At 37.1% G+C, this 19,511-nt stretch overlaps 1 protein-coding gene across 1 annotated transcript in view; it reads left to right on the top strand.

The window, feature by feature from the left end:
- Positions 1–18,494, top strand: part of LOC144965511 (mitochondrial protein C2orf69-like) — a 52,316-nt gene extending 33,822 nt beyond the window's left edge. The window contains exon 2 of the mRNA XM_078900915.1: positions 16,425–18,494. Within this exon, the coding sequence (XP_078757041.1) occupies positions 16,440–17,108 (669 nt within the window). The 5' untranslated portion in view covers positions 16,425–16,439 and the 3' untranslated portion in view covers positions 17,109–18,494. The remainder of the gene's footprint in view (positions 1–16,424) is intronic.
- Positions 18,495–19,511: the final 1,017 nt, after the last annotated feature.

Raw genomic sequence — 19,511 nt, 5'->3', positions numbered from 1 at the left:
TTTTCTTTCTTGTATATTATACTTCAAATGACACCTTTTTCAACCGTGGTGTAGTGGTTTAGCACTCCACTTAGTAGTCAGTAGGTAAAAAATACCCCAACAGGAAATTTAGTATAATTCAAAAAAAAAGAAAAAAGAAAACATGCAAGCCACCAGGATATGATAGTAAATTGTCTATCAAAAGTGACAACAAGAGATGAAGTGAGTAGAAAAGTGCCAGAAGACAATAGAGAATAAAAATTTTCGCGGCGGTGGTGGGGTTTGAACCTGCGACCTTATTGGTACGACAACTCCGCCTGGCAGGTGAGAGCGTGGCTCTACCGTGTGAGCTATCCACGAATACAAAAATATTCGTATCAAACTCAGGTCATTTCTAGAACTCTCTCTCCCCCACTTCTGGAAATCGCGGGCTCGCTCGCCAACCAACCATCGCGAAGTTACTTGACCAGCAGTTAAGCTTAATAGCCAATATTCTCAACACAAACATATAACATAGAAACGATTGAGACATTGAGTATGCTCGTATATTGGGTGAATTTTTAATTCAGAAAAGTGAGTGGAGCAGGCACTTATGTTGGTAACAACAAAGATGAAGTGAGTAGAAAAGTGCCAGAAGACAATAGAGAATAAAAATTTTCGCGGCGGTGGTGGGGTTTGAACCTGCGACCTTATTGGTACGACAACTCCGCCTGGCAGGTGAGAGCGTGGCTCTACCGTGTGAGCTATCCACGAATACAAAAATATTCGTATCAAACTCAGGTCATTTCTAGAACTCTCTCTCACCCACTTCTGGAAATCGCGGGCTCGCTCGCCAACCAACCATCGCGAAGTTACTTGACCAGCAGTTAAGCTTAATAGCCAATATTCTCAACACAAACATATAACATAGAAACGATTGAGACATTGAGTATGCTCCGGTATATTGGGTGAATTTTTAATTCAGAAAAGTGAGTGGAGCAGGCACTTATGTTGGTAACAACAAGAGATGAAGTGAGTAGAAAAGTGCCAGAAGACAATAGAGAATAAAAATTTTCGCGGCGGTGTGGGGTTTGAACCTGCGACCTTATTGGTACGACAACTCCGCCTGGCAGGTGAGAGCGTGGCTCTACCGTGTGAGCTATCCACGAATACAAAAATATTCGTATCAAACTCAGGTCATTTCTAGAACTCTCTCTCACCCACTTCTGGAAATCGCGGGCTCGCTCGCCAACCAACCATCGCGAAGTTACTTGACCAGCAGTTAAGCAGCAGTTAAGCTTAATAGCCAATATTCTCAACACAAACATATAACATAGAAACGATTGAGACATTGAGTATGCTCCGGTATATTGGGTGAATTTTTAATTCAGAAAAGTGAGTGGAGCAGGCACTTATGTTGGTAACAACAAGAGATGAAGTGAGTAGAAAAGTGCCAGAAGACAATAGAGAATAAAAATTTTCGCGGCGGTGGTGGGGGTTTGAACCTGCGACCTTATTGGTACGACAACTCCGCCTGGCAGGTGAGAGCGTGGCTCTACCGTGTGAGCTATCCACGAATACAAAAATATTCGTATCAAACTCAGGTCATTTCTAGAACTCTCTCTCACCCACTTCTGGAAATCGCGGGCTCGCTCGCCAACCAACCATCGCGAAGTTACTTGACCAGCAGTTAAGCTTAATAGCCAATATTCTCAACACAAACATATAACATAGAAACGATTGAGACATTGAGTATGCTCCGGTATATTGGGTGAATTTTTAATTCAGAAAAGTGAGTGGAGCAGGCACTTATGTTGGTAACAACAAGAGATGAAGTGAGTAGAAAAGTGCCAGAAGACAATAGAGAATAAAAATTTTCGCGGCGGTGGTGGGGTTTGAACCTGCGACCTTATTGGTACGACAACTCCGCCTGGCAGGTGAGAGCGTGGCTCTACCGTGTGAGCTATCCACGAATACAAAAATATTCGTATCAAACTCAGGTCAATCTAGACTCCTTTCACACCACTTCTGGAAATCGCGGCTCGCTCGCCACCAACCACGCGAGTTACTTGACCAGCAGTTAGCTAATAGCCAATATTCTCAACACAAACATATAACATAGAAACGATTGAGACATTGAGTATGCTCCGGTATATTGGGTGAATTTTTAATTCAGAAAAGTGAGTGGAGCAGGCACTTATGTTGGTAACAACAAGAGATGAAGTGAGTAAAAAGTGCCAGAAGAACAATAGAGAATAAAAATTTTCGCGGCGGTGGTGGGGTTTGAACCTGCGACCTTATTGGTACGACAACTCCGCCTGGCAGGTGAGAGCGTGGCTCTACCGTGTGAGCTATCCACGAATACAAAAATATTCGTATCAAACTCAGCTTAACTGCTGGTCAAGTAACTTCGCGATGGTTGGTTGGCGAGCGAGCCCGCGATTTCCAGAAGTGGGTGAGAGAGAGTTCTAGAAATGACCTGAGTTTGATACGAATATTTTTGTATTCGTGGATAGCTCACACGGTAGAGCCACGCTCTCACCTGCCAGGCGGAGTTGTCGTACCAATAAGGTCGCAGGTTCAAACCCCACCACCGCCGCGAAAATTTTTATTCTCTATTGTCTTCTGGCACTTTTCTACTCACTTCATCTCTTGTTGTTACCAACATAAGTGCCTGCTCCACTCACTTTTCTGAATTAAAAATTCACCCAATATACCGGAGCATACTCAATGTCTCAATCGTTTCTATGTTATATGTTTGTGTTGAGAATATTGGCTATTAAGCTTAACTGCTGGTCAAGTAACTTCGCGATGGTTGGTGGGCGAGCGAGCCCGCGATTTCCAGAAGTGGGTGAGAGAGAGTTCTAGAAATGACCTGAGTTTGATACGAATATTTTTGTATTCGTGGATAGCTCACACGGTAGAGCCACGCTCTCACCTGCCAGGCGGAGTTGTCGTACCAATAAGGTCGCAGGTTCAAACCCCACCACCGCCGCGAAAATTTTTATTCTCTATTGTCTTCTGGCACTTTTCTACTCACTTCATCTCTTGTTGTTACCAACATAAGTGCCTGCTCCACTCACTTTTCTGAATTAAAAATTCACCCAATATACCGGAGCATACTCAATGTCTCAATCGTTTCTATGTTATATGTTTGTGTTGAGAATATTGGCTATTAAGCTTAACTGCTGGTCAAGTAACTTCGCGATGGTTGGTTGGCGAGCGAGCCCGCGATTTCCAGAAGTGGGTGAGAGAGAGTTCTAGAAATGACCTGAGTTTGATACGAATATTTTTGTATTCGTGGATAGCTCACACGGTAGAGCCACGCTCTCACCTGCCAGGCGGAGTTGTCGTACCAATAAGGTCGCAGGTTCAAACCCCACCACCGCCGCGAAAATTTTTATTCTCTATTGTCTTCTGGCACTTTTCTACTCACTTCATCTCTTGTTGTTACCAACATAAGTGCCTGCTCCACTCACTTTTCTGAATTAAAAATTCACCCAATATACCGGAGCATACTCAATGTCTCAATCGTTTCTATGTTATATGTTTGTGTTGAGAATATTGGCTATTAAGCTTAACTGCTGGTCAAGTAACTTCGCGATGGTTGGTTGGCGAGCGAGCCCGCGATTTCCAGAAGTGGGTGAGAGAGAGTTCTAGAAATGACCTGAGTTTGATACGAATATTTTTGTATTCGTGGATAGCTCACACGGTAGAGCCACGCTCTCACCTGCCAGGCGGAGTTGTCGTACCAATAAGGTCGCAGGTTCAAACCCCACCACCGCCGCGAAAATTTTTATTCTCTATTGTCTTCTGGCACTTTTCTACTCACTTCATCTCTTGTTGTTACCAACATAAGTGCCTGCTCCACTCACTTTTCTGAATTAAAAATTCACCCAATATACCGGAGCATACTCAATGTCTCAATCGTTTCTATGTTATATGTTTGTGTTGAGAATATTGGCTATTAAGCTTAACTGCTGGTCAAGTAACTTCGCGATGGTTGGTTGGCGAGCGAGCCCGCGATTTCCAGAAGTGGGTGAGAGAGAGTTCTAGAAATGACCTGAGTTTGATACGAATATTTTTGTATTCGTGGATAGCTCACACGGTAGAGCCACGCTCTCACCTGCCAGGCGGAGTTGTCGTACCAATAAGGTCGCAGGTTCAAACCCCACCACCGCCGCGAAAATTTTTATTCTCTATTGTCTTCTGGCACTTTTCTACTCACTTCATCTCTTGTTGTTACCAACATAAGTGCCTGCTCCACTCACTTTTCTGAATTAAAAATTCACCCAATATACCGGAGCATACTCAATGTCTCAATCGTTTCTATGTTATATGTTTGTGTTGAGAATATTGGCTATTAAGCTTAACTGCTGGTCAAGTAACTTCGCGATGGTTGGTTGGCGAGCGAGCCCGCGATTTCCAGAAGTGGGTGAGAGAGAGTTCTAGAAATGACCTGAGTTTGATACGAATATTTTTGTATTCGTGGATAGCTCACACGGTAGAGCCACGCTCTCACCTGCCAGGCGGAGTTGTCGTACCAATAAGGTCGCAGGTTCAAACCCCACCACCGCCGCGAAAATTTTTATTCTCTATTGTCTTCTGGCACTTTTCTACTCACTCTATCAAAAGTGACTAGTTTTCTTAGTGGGGGTGGGAGTCAACAGACTTTGGCATTTTTTTTTGGAGTGTTTTGGCATTTTTTGAGTCTTCCCCTGGCATTTTGTTGAAAAATAATCTGGCAACCCTGACCTAGTGGGGGGGGGGGGGGGGGGGGGGGGGGGGGGGGGGGGGGGTTCGTTTATTAGTTTATCATCAAACAAGTTGATTGGGCTTTATTTGTTTTTATTGCATCATACTATACCTGACCTGGGGCTTGCTTTATTTTTAAAAACAGATTGAGAGCTGCAGAGGTGGTTTATTTTCTCTTTCTTTCCCTCCTCTCAATTACATTCATTGTTTTGGGTTTAATCAGTTTCTGGATGCAAGGTATTTACCGGACAGATTCTATGTTAAATTGATTGTATATGGCTTTGTCTGAAAGAGCTTGAGAAGTTAATTCATTTGGTATAAGTTATGTTTGTATGTCTTTTGTTGACGATTTTCTATGAATTTTTAAAGGTATCTAATATTTTTAGTTATGCCTAATATTGAATTTCTATCCAAAATCCTTAAAAAATTTTGGATGCCATTGATAATATGTTGAGATGCTTTTGCTTCTATTGGATAGAGATAAGAATGACGAGTAATTTGATGTAAAGTATGTCATCCTATCTTTATTAGTTATTTTTTTGTTAATATTTTGATTTTGTGTATTTTCAGTATATTGACACCATTTTTTCCATGCCGTAATTTTGAGCTTGGCAGTGACCTTCGGCTCAATATAGAGCAATTACTATTTTCTCCACATTAACAAAAAAAATTAGGCTAAGAATTTATATACTTTTTTGCAAAGATATTGAGTTTGAGTAGTATACATGTTCATTTTTTTTATCTATGAGGCTCCAAATATGGGTCCCTGGGCCTATATTTCCCATTTTTTTATATTTTGATGCTGTTTCTGTCATATTTGAGGATGGTTTCATTTAAGTATCATTGTTTTTTCATCTTAATATCTGCTTTTATTTTGTTTTATGATTGCATGTTTATGCAAAAAATGTTTATTTTAAATGTTATATAACCAACTTTTTTGTTTATGGCGTCATAAAGTCGGCAAAAAATGCGTAACCGGAATATGTGGGAAAAAATTGTAAGTTCAATAAAATTCATTTTATCATATTTCATTTATTTGTTGACGGATTTTCATAATTCTTTTTGTGTTGTTCATTAATTTCAAAGCACTTTACAGTGGTTTAACTCTTTTTATGATAGCTCAATTTTGAAATTTTCGCTTGTGGTACCTAATAGAACAAAACTCTTGGCAACAAACTATAGTCTGTCGTTAAGTTAATACATTCAGTAGTAATTCAATTCAAATGATGCTTTGCCATTTTCATTTAGAAAAATGAGCATTTATTTTATTGATCACCAATAAAAAATGTAAAGGCGCAATGGAGATTTGAAAACATTACTAACCATTGTCAAAAAGTGCATGCAGACACTCTGGTCTGCTGGCCCAGATGATGGTTTGCTGATTGATGAGTTTTGCCACAGGCAAAGGTTTGCCTCAACACACCTTGCCAGAATAGCCCTTGAGCCAGCATCTTTATGGATTGTCAGGACACCAGTAACGTCAACAGTGTTCTTTCATGTTAGCTGTCAATGAAAACAAAAAATTAAATTAAATTCACTACAGCGAAATAGGCACATACATGCCAATGCTAAAGTTTATAACAGCAACACTTCGCATGTTGAACGGGACATAACGTCTGTTAGGCAATATTACAATTTCTTCGGACAGAGACAACGCATTTAACGGCCAAGTACACATTTTACAACTGAGTCCGGTGAGAGAAAGTGAGCAAAGTGCCTTTTCCAAGGGCTCAACTATGCGCAGAGCGAGGCTCGAGCCCAGGACCTTCCGGTCCAAAAGCGAGTGTCATACCACTACGACATAGCCGTACGTAATTTTTAAAAATATAATAAAAATAATCACACTAATATAATTATCTCACATTGTCATCATCATAGGCATTTCAAAACTACTAATAATACTACCACTACAGATATCTTATCATTATAAAATATTACTCTCTCTCTCTCTCTCTCTCTCTCTCTCTCTCTCTCTCTCTCTCTCTCTCTCTCTCTCTCTCTCTCTCTCTCTCTCTCTCTCTCTCTCCCCCTCCATGAACTTAACATACAAAACCCAATTTTCCGATAATAAAAAAACAGCCACCCCCCCCCCCCCCCCCCAAAAAAAAAAGTTTTGAAAAAGTATGGACGATGCATGCTGTGTCGGCCATAATAAAGATAATAACAATAACTGAATGAAAAGTATTTTTTAAAGGACCCTGAGCCTGGAATGTCGTGAGTACTCGAAACCTCTTGATCATGATCTTGACAAAATTAGCAACCTTTTGACTGGGGATCGAACATTGAAACACCTGGTTTTAATCGCCTGACATGGAAGGCTGATTTAAATATATTGGGGGGGGGGGGGGGGGGGGGGGGGGGGAATTAGTATTTTAATTTTTTTAAGCCCTGTTATTGTTATTTTTCACAAAATAAAGTAATAAAGTTAAGTAATTCGCGGTAGCGACAAATGTGTCGTCAGCTGATGCACAATCAACAAACACACAACCCCAAAGCATGTTTAGTTATAAAAATAAGAAATGAATTAAAATGTGCATTTCGTATGCTTACCTTGTAAACTGAGTATTCTGTGACTTGAAAAGAGTGAAGAATTACCAAAGTCCGTCAAAATCATATATGGTTGTAGTAGTAGTGGTAGTGATGCTATTGTGGTGGTGGTTGTAGTAGTTGAGGTAGTGATGTGGTGGTGGTTGTAGTAGTAGTGGTGGTTGTGGTAGTAGTGGTAATGATGATGATATGGTGGTGGTGGTTGCAGTGGTAGTGATGACGATGTGGTTGTGGTGATTGTAGTAGTGGTAGTGATGATGATGTGCTGGTGGTGGTGTAGTAGTAATGGTAGTGATAATGATGTGGGGCTGGTGGTTGTAGTAGTAGTGTTAGTGATGATATTGTGGTGGTGGTTGTAGTAGTAGATGATGTGGTGGTTGGAAAACACATTACAGGTTATTATAATACATGATTACACACATTCTCTAACTTCATTTTTTGACAGCTTCGTTGTGCCAATAAATATACGCAACAGTTCTGAAACATTTTATTGTGGATTTTGATATTGTTTGTTGTTTTTCTTGTGTCGTTATGTTGACATAGATACCGAATGAATGGTAATTACTACATTCTCAGCCAACAACAAAATGGCGCTGAATGCTTTCATTGGTGGACACTTTTTAGGCTTCGTACGTATTCTCATTCGTTTAATTCTATGATATATATATATATATATATATATATATATATATATATATATATATATATATATATTATATATATATATGAGGGAGAAAGAGAGGGGAGGAAGAGAAAGAGAGAAAGAAAAAAGGAAGGGAGAGAGAGAGACCACAAAAATATACTCTATTTTGATCACGCTCCCACACAGACCAACACATACATACATGCAATATATATATATATATATATATATATATATATATATATATATATATATATATATATATATATATATTATGAGGGAAAAAGAGAGGGGAGGAAGAGAAAGAGAGAAAGAAAAAAGGAAGGGAGAGAGAGAGAGAGAGAGAGAGAGAGGCAGTGGGAGAGAGAGAGTGAGTGAAAGGCAGAGAGTGGGATATATATATATATAAACATTTCAAGTATAATTATTATTACCAGGAGTAATAATAATTATACAAGAACATGAAAGTAACGTACTCGGAGATAGCGAGTAAAATCTAAATTCCCGTTTTTTTCTCTTATTTGAGTCAATAAAATTAGCATGAAAGTAGCGAGTATGAAAAAGAGGTCAACTCGGAAATAACGAGCATTTCCTGCCCCAGACTTCGAACGAAGTAAAGCAATAGATAGAATGCGCTTGGCCAAGGAGTTCACAACATTGCCATCCGGAAGTATAACGGACCAACACACAAACTCTGTGTAACCATGAACTTTTATAGTCTGGTTAATACAGTTTAGTGAGAACAACTCACAAACGCGGATGGCAAAAACAATAACAAAGGCCTGAGTGACGTCATCTGCATACTATCTATAGACAAGGGCGATTTAAATATTTTTAGCCAAGCTTCTTTCCTTTTCTTATTTTTCGTTACGAATAATATTACCTGTATTCTCTATGGTAGTAAGTTGGCGAAACAAATTTAGGTGGGGGTTGGGTGTTTGTGTGCGTGTGTGTTTATTGGGGGTGGGGGTCAATTATTCACCCAATGTGGTGCCACACGACGCGCGAGGTAAGCACTGTCAACATGCCTCACTTCGCAGCATCGGTCAGCGAGTTAGCCACTCCCACGCCTCGTTCTGAAAAAAGTCCGCGAAATTAAAGGGGAGGCAAGAGAAAATCAGCTGATCGTTAAAATAGTAACAGAAAAGTGGAGGTGCTCGGCAATGAATGCAAGAAAGACATTTAAAACGCCGTAAAAATGTTTAAAAATCACTTAATGTTATTCGAGTAATTACCATCCATAACAACCTGTCAAATTCACATATGTAAGATGCCAAGCCAAAATTAATAATAAAATAATAAAGAACACGATTGACCGTTGACTACACATGCATACGAGTACCAGAAATATTTTGTAAACAATGTAACACAATATAATGTGTAAGTTTCAAAGCAAATGCAACCACAAATAACATCAAAGAACAATGTGGGACTACTGTTTTAATTTCATAAAACCAAACGCATATTTTCTGCCCCCGATATTGAACGTGTAGTTAGTATGTATCGTACAAACAACATTCGTTTAGACAGGTAGTCGGGATTCTAGCGCCAGTTTTATTTGGGCAACCGTGATTGGGATTTCACTCAATGCACTTATTATTATTATTATTATTATTATTATTATTATTATTATTATTATTATTATTATATTATTATTATTATTATTATTATTATTATTATTATTATTATTATTATTATTATTATTATCATTATTATTATTATTATTATTATTATTATTATTATTATATTATTATTATTATTATTATTATAAAATAATATAATAATAATAATAATAATAATAATAATAATAATAATAATAATAATAATAATAATAATAATAATAATAATAATAAATAATAATAAGCAGTTGAAAGCAGTCTTTGGTGTATAAGTGCATATGTACATTATTTCTTATAATAAATGCTTCAAAACAAAACAAAACAAAACTAAAAAAATAAAAATAAAGAATAAATGAATAAAAATATCTATTTGGACATTTACTTACATTAATAGTCTTGAAAATCACAATCACAATCCATGAAAATTAAATATCCCATAATCCGAAGAAGACATGAATTTAATCCAAAATCCAACACAGGAATGTATTTTAATAGGAGACAGATATCCTATTAAAACTATAGCATTACTTGCAAACAACAATACCCACTCTGCGTTTAACGGGCTTGTGGCCGTCATATTGTAAATTGTGACCGCATTAGGGTAATCGGTGTCCTAAAGACTGACATACTGACATACAATCAATGAGAACTATAAAGAATCCATTCTAGAATTCAACTACAAACTGAAAAGCATGATAAATATCACTCTATCAAATAATTTTCTTTGCACAGGTTCACTCACACTCTCCTTTATTGCAAAACATTGATAAGTGAGAAAAAGTTTGTATTTCAATTATAAACTTAATCACATAATCTAAATGATGGAGAATAAAAACAGCTAATTATAAAAAATTTCACAGATCAAGTTATCTACTTGAACTCCGCATATTTAGCTTAATTACTCAATGACCATAAATTTTTTAAAACTGCATTGTTTCATTTAAACAAGACCATGACGCTTATGCCTGGACCGGGTATTCACAACTTCTGCATTTGCATTCCACTTTTGAATCGAATTAATCTCTATCTTGTCCGTTTATTTGCAAAGTTTCTGCACTTTATAAATAAGACCATAACGCTTATGTCTGGACCGGGTATTCACAACTTCTGCATTTGCATTCCACTTTCGAATCGAATTAATCTCTATCTTATCCGTTTATTTGCAAAGTTTCTGCACTTTATAAATAAGACCATAACGCTTATGTCTGGACCGGGTATTCGCAAATTCTGCTTATGTGTTCCACTTTTCGAATCGAATTAATCTCTATTTTATCTGTTTATTTGCAACGATTCTGCACTTTATAAATAAGACCATAACGCTTATGTCTGGACTGGGTATTCGCAAATTTTCCTATTGTGTTCCACTTTTCGAATCGAAATAACATCTAGTCTATCCGTTTATTTGCAAAGTTTCTGCACTTTATAAATAAGACCATAACGCTTATGTCTGGACTGGGTATTCGCAAATTTTCCTATTGTGTTCCACTTTTCGAATCGAAATAACATCTAGTCTTATCCGTTTATTTGCAAAGTTTCTGCACTTTATAAATAAGACCATAACGCTTATGTCTGGACGGGCATTCGCAAATTCTGCTTATGTGTTCCACTTTTCGAATCGAATTAATCTCTATTATTCCGTTTATTTGCAAAGTTTCTGCACTTTATAAATAAGACCATAACGCTTATGTCTGGACTGGTTTCGCAAATTCTGCCTATTGTGTTCCACTTTTCGAATCGAAATTAATCTCTATTTATCCGTTTATTTGCAAAGTTTCTGCACTTTATAAATAAGACCATAACGCTTATGTCTGGACGGGATTCGCAAATTCTGCTTATGTGTTCCACTTTTCGAATCGAATAATCTCTATTTATCCGTTTATTTGCAAAGTTTCTGCACTTTATAAATAAGACCAACGCTATTCATGTGATCGATGTTCGCAAATTCTGCCTTTGTGTTCCACTTTCGAATGAATTAATCTCTATTTTATCCGTTTATTTGAAAGATTCTGCACTTTATAAATAAGACCATAACGCTTATGTCTGGACTGGGTATTCGCAATTTTCCTATTGTGTTCCACTTTTCGAATCGAAATAACATCTAGTCTATCCGTTTATTTGCAAAGTTTCTGCACTTTATAAATAAGACCATAACGCTTATGTCTGGACCGGGCATTCGCAAATTCTGCTTATGTGTTCCACTTTTCGAATCGAATTAATCTCTATTTTATCCGTTTATTTGCAAAGTTTCTGCACTTTATAAATAAGACCACGACATTATGTTGACGGATTTTCGCAAATTCTGCCTTTGTGTTCCACTGTTCGATTGAATTAATCTCTATTTATCCGTTTATTTGAAAGTTTCTGCACTTTATAAATAAGACCATAACGCTTATGTCTGGACGGGATTCGCAAATTTCTTATGTGTTCCACTTTTCGAATCGAAATAACTCTATTTTATCCGTTTATTTGCAAAGTTTCTGCACTTTATAAATAAGACCATAACGCTTATGTCTGGACGGCATTCGCAAATTCTGCCTATGTGTTCCACTTTTCGAATCGAATAATCTCTTTTTATCCGTTTATTTGCAAAGATTTCTGCACTTTATAAATAAGACCATAACGCTTATGTCTGGACTGGGTATTCGCAAATTTCCTATTGTGTTCCACTTTTCGAATCGAAATAACATCTAGTCTATCCGTTTATTTGCAAAGTTTCTGCACTTTATAAATAAGACCATAACGCTTATGTCTGGACCGGGCATTCGCAAATTCTGCTTATGTGTTCCACTTTTCGAATCGAATTAATCTCTATTTTATCCGTTTATTTGCAAAGTTTCTGCATTTTATAAATAAGACCACGACACTTATGTGTTAGATTGTTCGCAAATTCTGCCTTTGTGTTCCACTGTTCGATTAGAATTAATCTCTATTTTATCCGTTTATTTGAAAAGATTCTGCACTTTATAAATAAGACCATAACGCTTATGTCTGGACTGGGTATTCGCCAATTTTCCTATTGTGTTCCACTTTTCGAATCGAAATAACATCTAGTCTATCCGTTTATTTGCAAAGTTTCTGCACTTTATAAATAAGACCATAACGCTTATGTCTGGACCGGGCATTCGCAAATTCTGCTTATGTGTTCCACTTTTCGAATCGAATTAATCTCTATTTTATCTGTTTATTTGCAACGATTCTGCACTTTATAAATAAGACCATAACGCTTATGTCTGGACTGGGTATTCGCAAATTTTCCTATTGTGTTCCACTTTTCGAATCGAAATAACATCTAGTCTATCCGTTTATTTGCAAAGTTTCTGCACTTTATAAATAAGACCATAACGCTTATGTCTGGACCGGGCATTCGCAAATTCTGCTTATGTGTTCCACTTTTCGAATCGAATTAATCTCTATTTTATCCGTTTATTTGCAAAGTTTCTGCATTTTATAAATAAGACCACGACACTTATGTGTTAGATTGTTCGCAAATTCTGCTTTGTTCCACTGTTCGATTAGAATTAATCTCTATTTTATCCGTTTATTTGAAAAGATTCGCACTTTATAAATAAGACCATAACGCTTATGTCTGGACTGGGTATTCGCCAATTTCCTATTGTGTTCCACTTTCGAATCGAAATAACATCTAGTCTATCCGTTTATTTGCAAAGTTTCTGCACTTTATAAATAAGACCATAACGCTTATGTCTGGACCGGGCATTCGCAAATTCTGCTTATGTGTTCCACTTTCGAATGAATTAATCTCTATTTTATCCGTTTATTTGCAAGATTCTGCACTTTATAAATAAGACCATAACGCTTATGTCTGGACTGGGTATTCGCAAATTTTCCTATTGTGTTCCACTTTCGAATCGAAATAACATCTAGTCTATCCGTTTATTTGCAAAGTTTCTGCACTTTATAAATAAGACCATAACGCTTATGTCTGGACCGGGCATTCGCAAATTCTGCTTATGTGTTCCACTTTTCGAATCGAATTAATCTCTAATCTCTATTTTATCCGTTTATTTGCAAAGTTTCTGCATTTTATAAATAAGACCACGACACTTATGTGTTAGATTGTTCGCAAATTCTGCCTTTGTGTTCCACTGTTCGATTAGAATTAATCTCTATTTTATCCGTTTATTTGAAAAGATTCTGCACTTTATAAATAAGACCATAACGCTTATGTCTGGACTGGGTATTCGCCAATTTTCCTATTGTGTTCCACTTTTCGAATCGAAATAACATCTAGTCTATCCGTTTATTTGCAAAGTTTCTGCACTTTATAAATAAGACCATAACGCTTATGTCTGGACCGGGCATTCGCAAATTCTGCTTATGTGTTCCACTTTTCGAATCGAATTAATCTCTATTTTATCCGTTTATTTGCAAAGATTTCGCACTTTATAAATAAGACCATAACGCTTATGTCTGGACTGGGTATTCGCAAATTTTCCTATTGTGTTCCACTTTTCGAATCGAAATAACATCTAGTCATCCGTTTATTTGCAAAGTTTCTGCACTTTATAAATAGACCATAACGCTTAATCGTCTGGACCGGGCATTCGCAAATTCTGCTTATGTGTTCCACTTTTCGAATCGAATTAATCTCTATTTATCCGTTTATTTGCAAAGTTTCTGCATTTTATAAATAAGACCACGACACTTATGTGTTAGATTGTTCGCAAATTCTGCCTTGTGTTTCCACTGTTCGATTAGAATTAATCTCTATTTTATCCGTTTATTTGAAAAGATTCTGCACTTTATAAATAAGACCATAACGCTTATGTCTGGACTGGGTATTCACCAATTTTCCTATTGTGTTCCACTTTTCGAATCGAAATAACATCTAGTCTATCCGTTTATTTGCAAAGTTTCTGCACTTTATAAATAAGACCATAACGCTTATGTCTGGACCGGGCATTCGCAAATTCTGCTTATGTGTTCCACTTTTCGAATCGAATTAATCTCTATTTTATCCGTTTATTTGCAAAGATTCTGCACTTTATAAATAAGACCATAACGCTTATGTCTGGACTGGGTATTCGCAAATTTTCCTATTGTGTTCCACTTTTCGAATCGAAATAACATCTAGTCTATCCGTTTATTTGCAAAGTTTCTGCATTTTATAAATAAGACCACGACACTTATGTGTTAGATTGTTCGCAAATTCTGCCTTTGTGTTCCACTGTTCGATTAGAATTAATCTCTATTTTATCCGTTTATTTGAAAAGATTCTGCATTTTATAAATAATAATAATTGTTCAAAATTTTACCTCACACCCGATATTACAAGTACAAGTGAGCCAGGTGATGAAGATTGTCAAACAGTGTGACAGATGAAATAGGAAGAGAGAGAGAGAGGGAGAGAGAGAGAGAGAGAGAGAGAGAGAGAGAGAGAGAGAGAGAGAGAGAGAGAGAGAGGATGAGAGAGAGATTCGTTTTTTGTTCAAAATTTCTCTCTCTCTCTCTCATATTGCACAAGGTTGTACTATTTTACTATTTATCAAGAACAGCCAAGGTGGCAACCCAGTCTCTGTATAAACTAAGCAAGATGGCAACAGGGACCTCGCTCCTTATCCAATGCCGAAGCTTTAATTTGAGTCAAACGGTTTGGTTAAAAAAACCCACCCAAAATAAGTTCGTGTGTGATGGAAGTTGAAGTCGGCTTATTATAAAATCGTTTATGGTCTGTTTGGATTACCCTTTTTAAATAGAAAAGGTGAATATAACATAAACTTGAAGAATAGGCAAGCTAAATGAAAATTAAATTGACTGATTAAATGAGTACGCGAGGCTGAGTTGCGAACGACTACTGGGTTCCGACATTCCGATCCCAGTGTCATTCATGTTCACCGTACCGTGTTACTGTCTACACACTACACTGCATTGTTAGTGACTGGTCATGTCTTTTTTGTTTGTATGTTTTACGCAAGCTTAATAAAAATTAAATTGACTGATTAAATGAATACGTGAGGCAGAGTTGCGAACGACTCATGGGTTCCGACATTCCGACCCCAATGTCAGTGTCAGTCATGTTCACCGTACTGTGTTACTGTCTACACACTACACGGCATTGTTAGTGACTGGTCATGCCTTTTTTGTTTGTATGTTTCTTTTAATATGGGTCAATTTACAAAGAATAATAATAGAAATGTTCAAAACAAAAACTAGATTCACTATTACGTGCCTGTAATGAAGTGCTTTCCACAAACCGTGAGCGAGAATGATGGTGGAGGTAATGGCAACCATGTGGGTTTGTTATTGCTTCCTGCCTCCGTCAACCCACGCATCCAGTTGCGTAACCCACGCTGAATCTGACCAGTAGCATTCGTTAACGAACGACACGATCAGCGAGAGAGAGGAGCGTATCATTTCAGTCGGTCAGTGATTGAGTGATGCGCTTGCTTGCCTCATCAAACATGCCTAGTGCATGCAAACACTCGAACGCACACACACACACACACAGTCACACGCCAAGTAACGTTGAGTACTATGACTTCCCGTTCTAAGTTTTACGGTAGACTTCTGTGGGCCCAGGCAAAGCTGCAACATTTCTCAAGTTTCGCACTTTTTTTTCGTTATTTTGTTTTCGCTTATTATTTTTCCCCAAAATTTGCCACGCGATTTGCCAATTTTCCCAAAATTTGCCACGATTTGCCAATTTTGGGATATTTGCCGGTCGCCCTGATATTTGCGGCCGCAAAAAATGCAGATGACAGACTAATTATTTCTTTAAAAAAAAAAAAAAAAAAATGGGCGAAGATTAAAGCAAACAAGAGAAGTCATTCATCCTGAGCAGTTTTGATTCTTAGTTTTAAATATTTTGACTTGTCATGAAATCTGGTCTAAAGTTTTCTCTTGATAATTTTTTTTTCTTTCATTAAAAAAAAAATATCCAGGATTATCCTGAAAAAATGGAATGCCACCGAGACAACAAGAGATACGTGGAATGGAACACTGAAGCTGCCGCTCAGATGATCTCTCATAGATTTCCAAATAGTGTTGTATTTGTGATAAAACCGGTATATATGCACCTAATGACATTTTCTACATATTCAAATTTTTGGGAAGCCTCTGAAACTTGCCATCCACTGCATTGTGAAAACTTTAATGCACTAGAACACTTATTCAGACTTTACAATTCCGCGGAAGAACAAATTTACGGCAAAGACAATGTTCCTGAAAATATTCCTATTCATATTGTTGGATTCAGTAAAGGGTGTACGGTTTTGAACCAGTTGGTTTTTGAATTACATATTCTCAGGAAAGTAAAACATCTGAAATCCTTTGCCACTCAATTCAAATCTTTTTACTGGTTGGATGGAGGACACAGCGGTGGACCGGGGAACACTTGGGTAACCCAAACGGAAGCTCTTCAAGATTTGGCTTCCCTTGGCTGTGAAGTACATATTCATGTTACACCTTACCAAATGAAAGATCCACTTCGTGTTTGGATAGGGAAAGAAGAGGCCAAGTTCTATAAAAAGTTAAAAAATCTTAAGGTCAATGTTCATCGAACAGCACATTTTGAAACCGAACCGCCAAGTATTGAAAACCACTTCTGTGTATTGAAGGAGTTTTGAATAAATTATTTGCTATTTAAAATGCAATTATATCATGTTTATTTTTTTTTCTCTCTCTCTTCAAGTAGGTAACTACCAGAATAGACGTCATTTTTGTGGCGTCGAGAAAAGGACTATTTTTAAACCGGGTCATTCAATTCAAGCATTAATGCCTCGTCCATTGTAGCGCACAGAGCTAAATTTAGTTTCGTCTTAGGACCCTCCCCCACTAGGACAGGACTGTCCTGGGACGAATTTGTGTGTCCCACTGAAGAAAACGTCTATTCAAAACAGGTAGGCTACCGCACTAGGACAGGATAGCTCGCGTATCGCTTGCGTAAATGACTCATTCTCAAAAGGTGCGCACAGTGGGTGTGGCACAAGAGAAGTCCTACTTTTAATAAAATCTGACATTTAAAAAAAATGAAACTCGTTATGAGGTGAAGTAAATAGGCCAAGGGAATAATGGGAATAATACAAATCTCTTTTCTACCTATTTGTCTTTTTAACAAATAAATAAATTATGTATTAAAATATCTGATTTTTGTAGTCACGTTATTGTCACTGTTTGAACTAGGCGACATTTTAGATTCTATTTTCGCAATTTGATCACCTTCTATTCGTCCAAATCTATTGATAGATTAGAATTAAATGTAAAATATATTGTTCAAATCTGAAAAATTGAATTTTAATCACATATTAATTATATTCGGTCGTTTGAAAATATTGACTTCGTACGACGATGTCTCGGTCATCGTCAGGGCTCAACAAGGACTCATAAATGACTCATTCTCAAATGGTGGTCCCATGAATGTCACAAACAGGTCATTTTTTCAAAATGCAACCAAAGCTGTGAAATTCCACCAAAATGTAAAGTGAGGCCCACAGTTTATATAAATATATAACAGAAGATAAGTGAAGCAAGGGTCACCCAGCTACAGGCGTAGAAACATGCTATGCACACATGTCTTGTACGACGTGCATGACAGAGGAAATGTGACACAAAAAGCACCAAAACACAAATAAAACACATTGAAATGATGCTGTTTTCAAATTTATTTGATGAAATAACATGAAAAATAATATGAATGGTTAAAGAAAGAAAAATAACTATCAATTATAATTATACGAAAGTCATTGTGTCATCATGGCGTACAAGTAGAATATGGAAATCATGAATGCACTGACTGGAATGTTTTTATCGAATCATGTGATAGTGTGGATGAGCTGAATGACTGTGTGAGTGAGTATTTAAAATTCTGTGAACAGCTCGTGTCTTGTAAAAAAGAAATAAAATATTATCCTAACAACAAGCCTTGGATAACAAAAGATCTAAAACTTTTATTGAACCAAAAGAAAACTCTCTTTACTAGTAGAAATAAAAAAGATCTGAAAACAAAACAAAAAGAGATAAAGAGAGTAATATCCAGTTGTAGAGACAAGTACAAAAATAAAATTGAAAAATGCTTTTCTTCTGGGGATATACGGGACACGTGGCGGGGGCTTAAAACTGCTGTTAACTATAATCCAAAGCCCACGATTATATCTGAAGATATCGAAATTGAAACTCTAAATAAATTTTATTCACGTTTTGACACAGCAAACAAATTTGATATTGAAAATGAAAAACATAAATTAGACAGGGCTTTGGAAGATGAAATGACTATTGAGGTCAGTGAAGAAGAAACGAGATTCGTATTTTCGAAACTAAACGAGAGGAAGGCTGCTGGGCCGGATGGATTGAAAGGAAAATTATTAAAAGAATGTGCCCATCAACTGTCCCCCATTTATACACATATTTTTAACTGGTCCCTCCAATGCGTTTCGATCCCTGAAATTTGGAAAACTTCAAAAATTATTCCTGTTCCAAAAAAAGAAAAACTTGAATCTATGAACGATCTCAGACCTGTTGCACTGACTTCAATAGTCATGAAATCTTTAGAAAAACTTGTTCTTGTTAAAATTAGGAACCAGTTTATGCCATTGAGTGATAGTCATCAATTTGCTTACAAACCAGGACGTGGCGTAGAGGATGCCATTTTGCTGTTTACAAACAACATCTACAGGCATCTAGATCACGCTAAGAGCTATTGCAGATTGCTTTTCGCAGATTTTTCTTCAGCGTTCAATACAATGCAACCTCAGTTGGTTGTTCAAAAATTGACTAGTCTGAATCTAAACAAGTATATAATTGCTTGGGTGCTCGAATTTCTTACGGAGAGAGCACAATATGTTCAATTAGGACAAAACATATCTTCCTGTATAACTACAAATACTGGTGCTCCTCAAGGTTGTGTATTGTCCCCTGTATTATTCACAATATACACGAATGACTGTAGAAGTCAAAACCTGAGTGTACCTTTGATAAAGTTTGCAGATGACACCGCTCTTCAAGGCCTCATAACAAATGGCAACGAAGTGGCT

This window comes from Berghia stephanieae, chromosome 2, assembly GCF_034508935.2.
Source record: "Berghia stephanieae isolate SIO BIC M18660-M18661 chromosome 2, UCSD_Bste_1.3, whole genome shotgun sequence".
Lineage (NCBI taxonomy): Eukaryota > Metazoa > Mollusca > Gastropoda > Nudibranchia > Aeolidiidae > Berghia > Berghia stephanieae.
The sequence above is the reverse complement of the archived record's forward strand: the minus strand, read 5'-3'. Positions and strand labels throughout refer to the sequence as shown.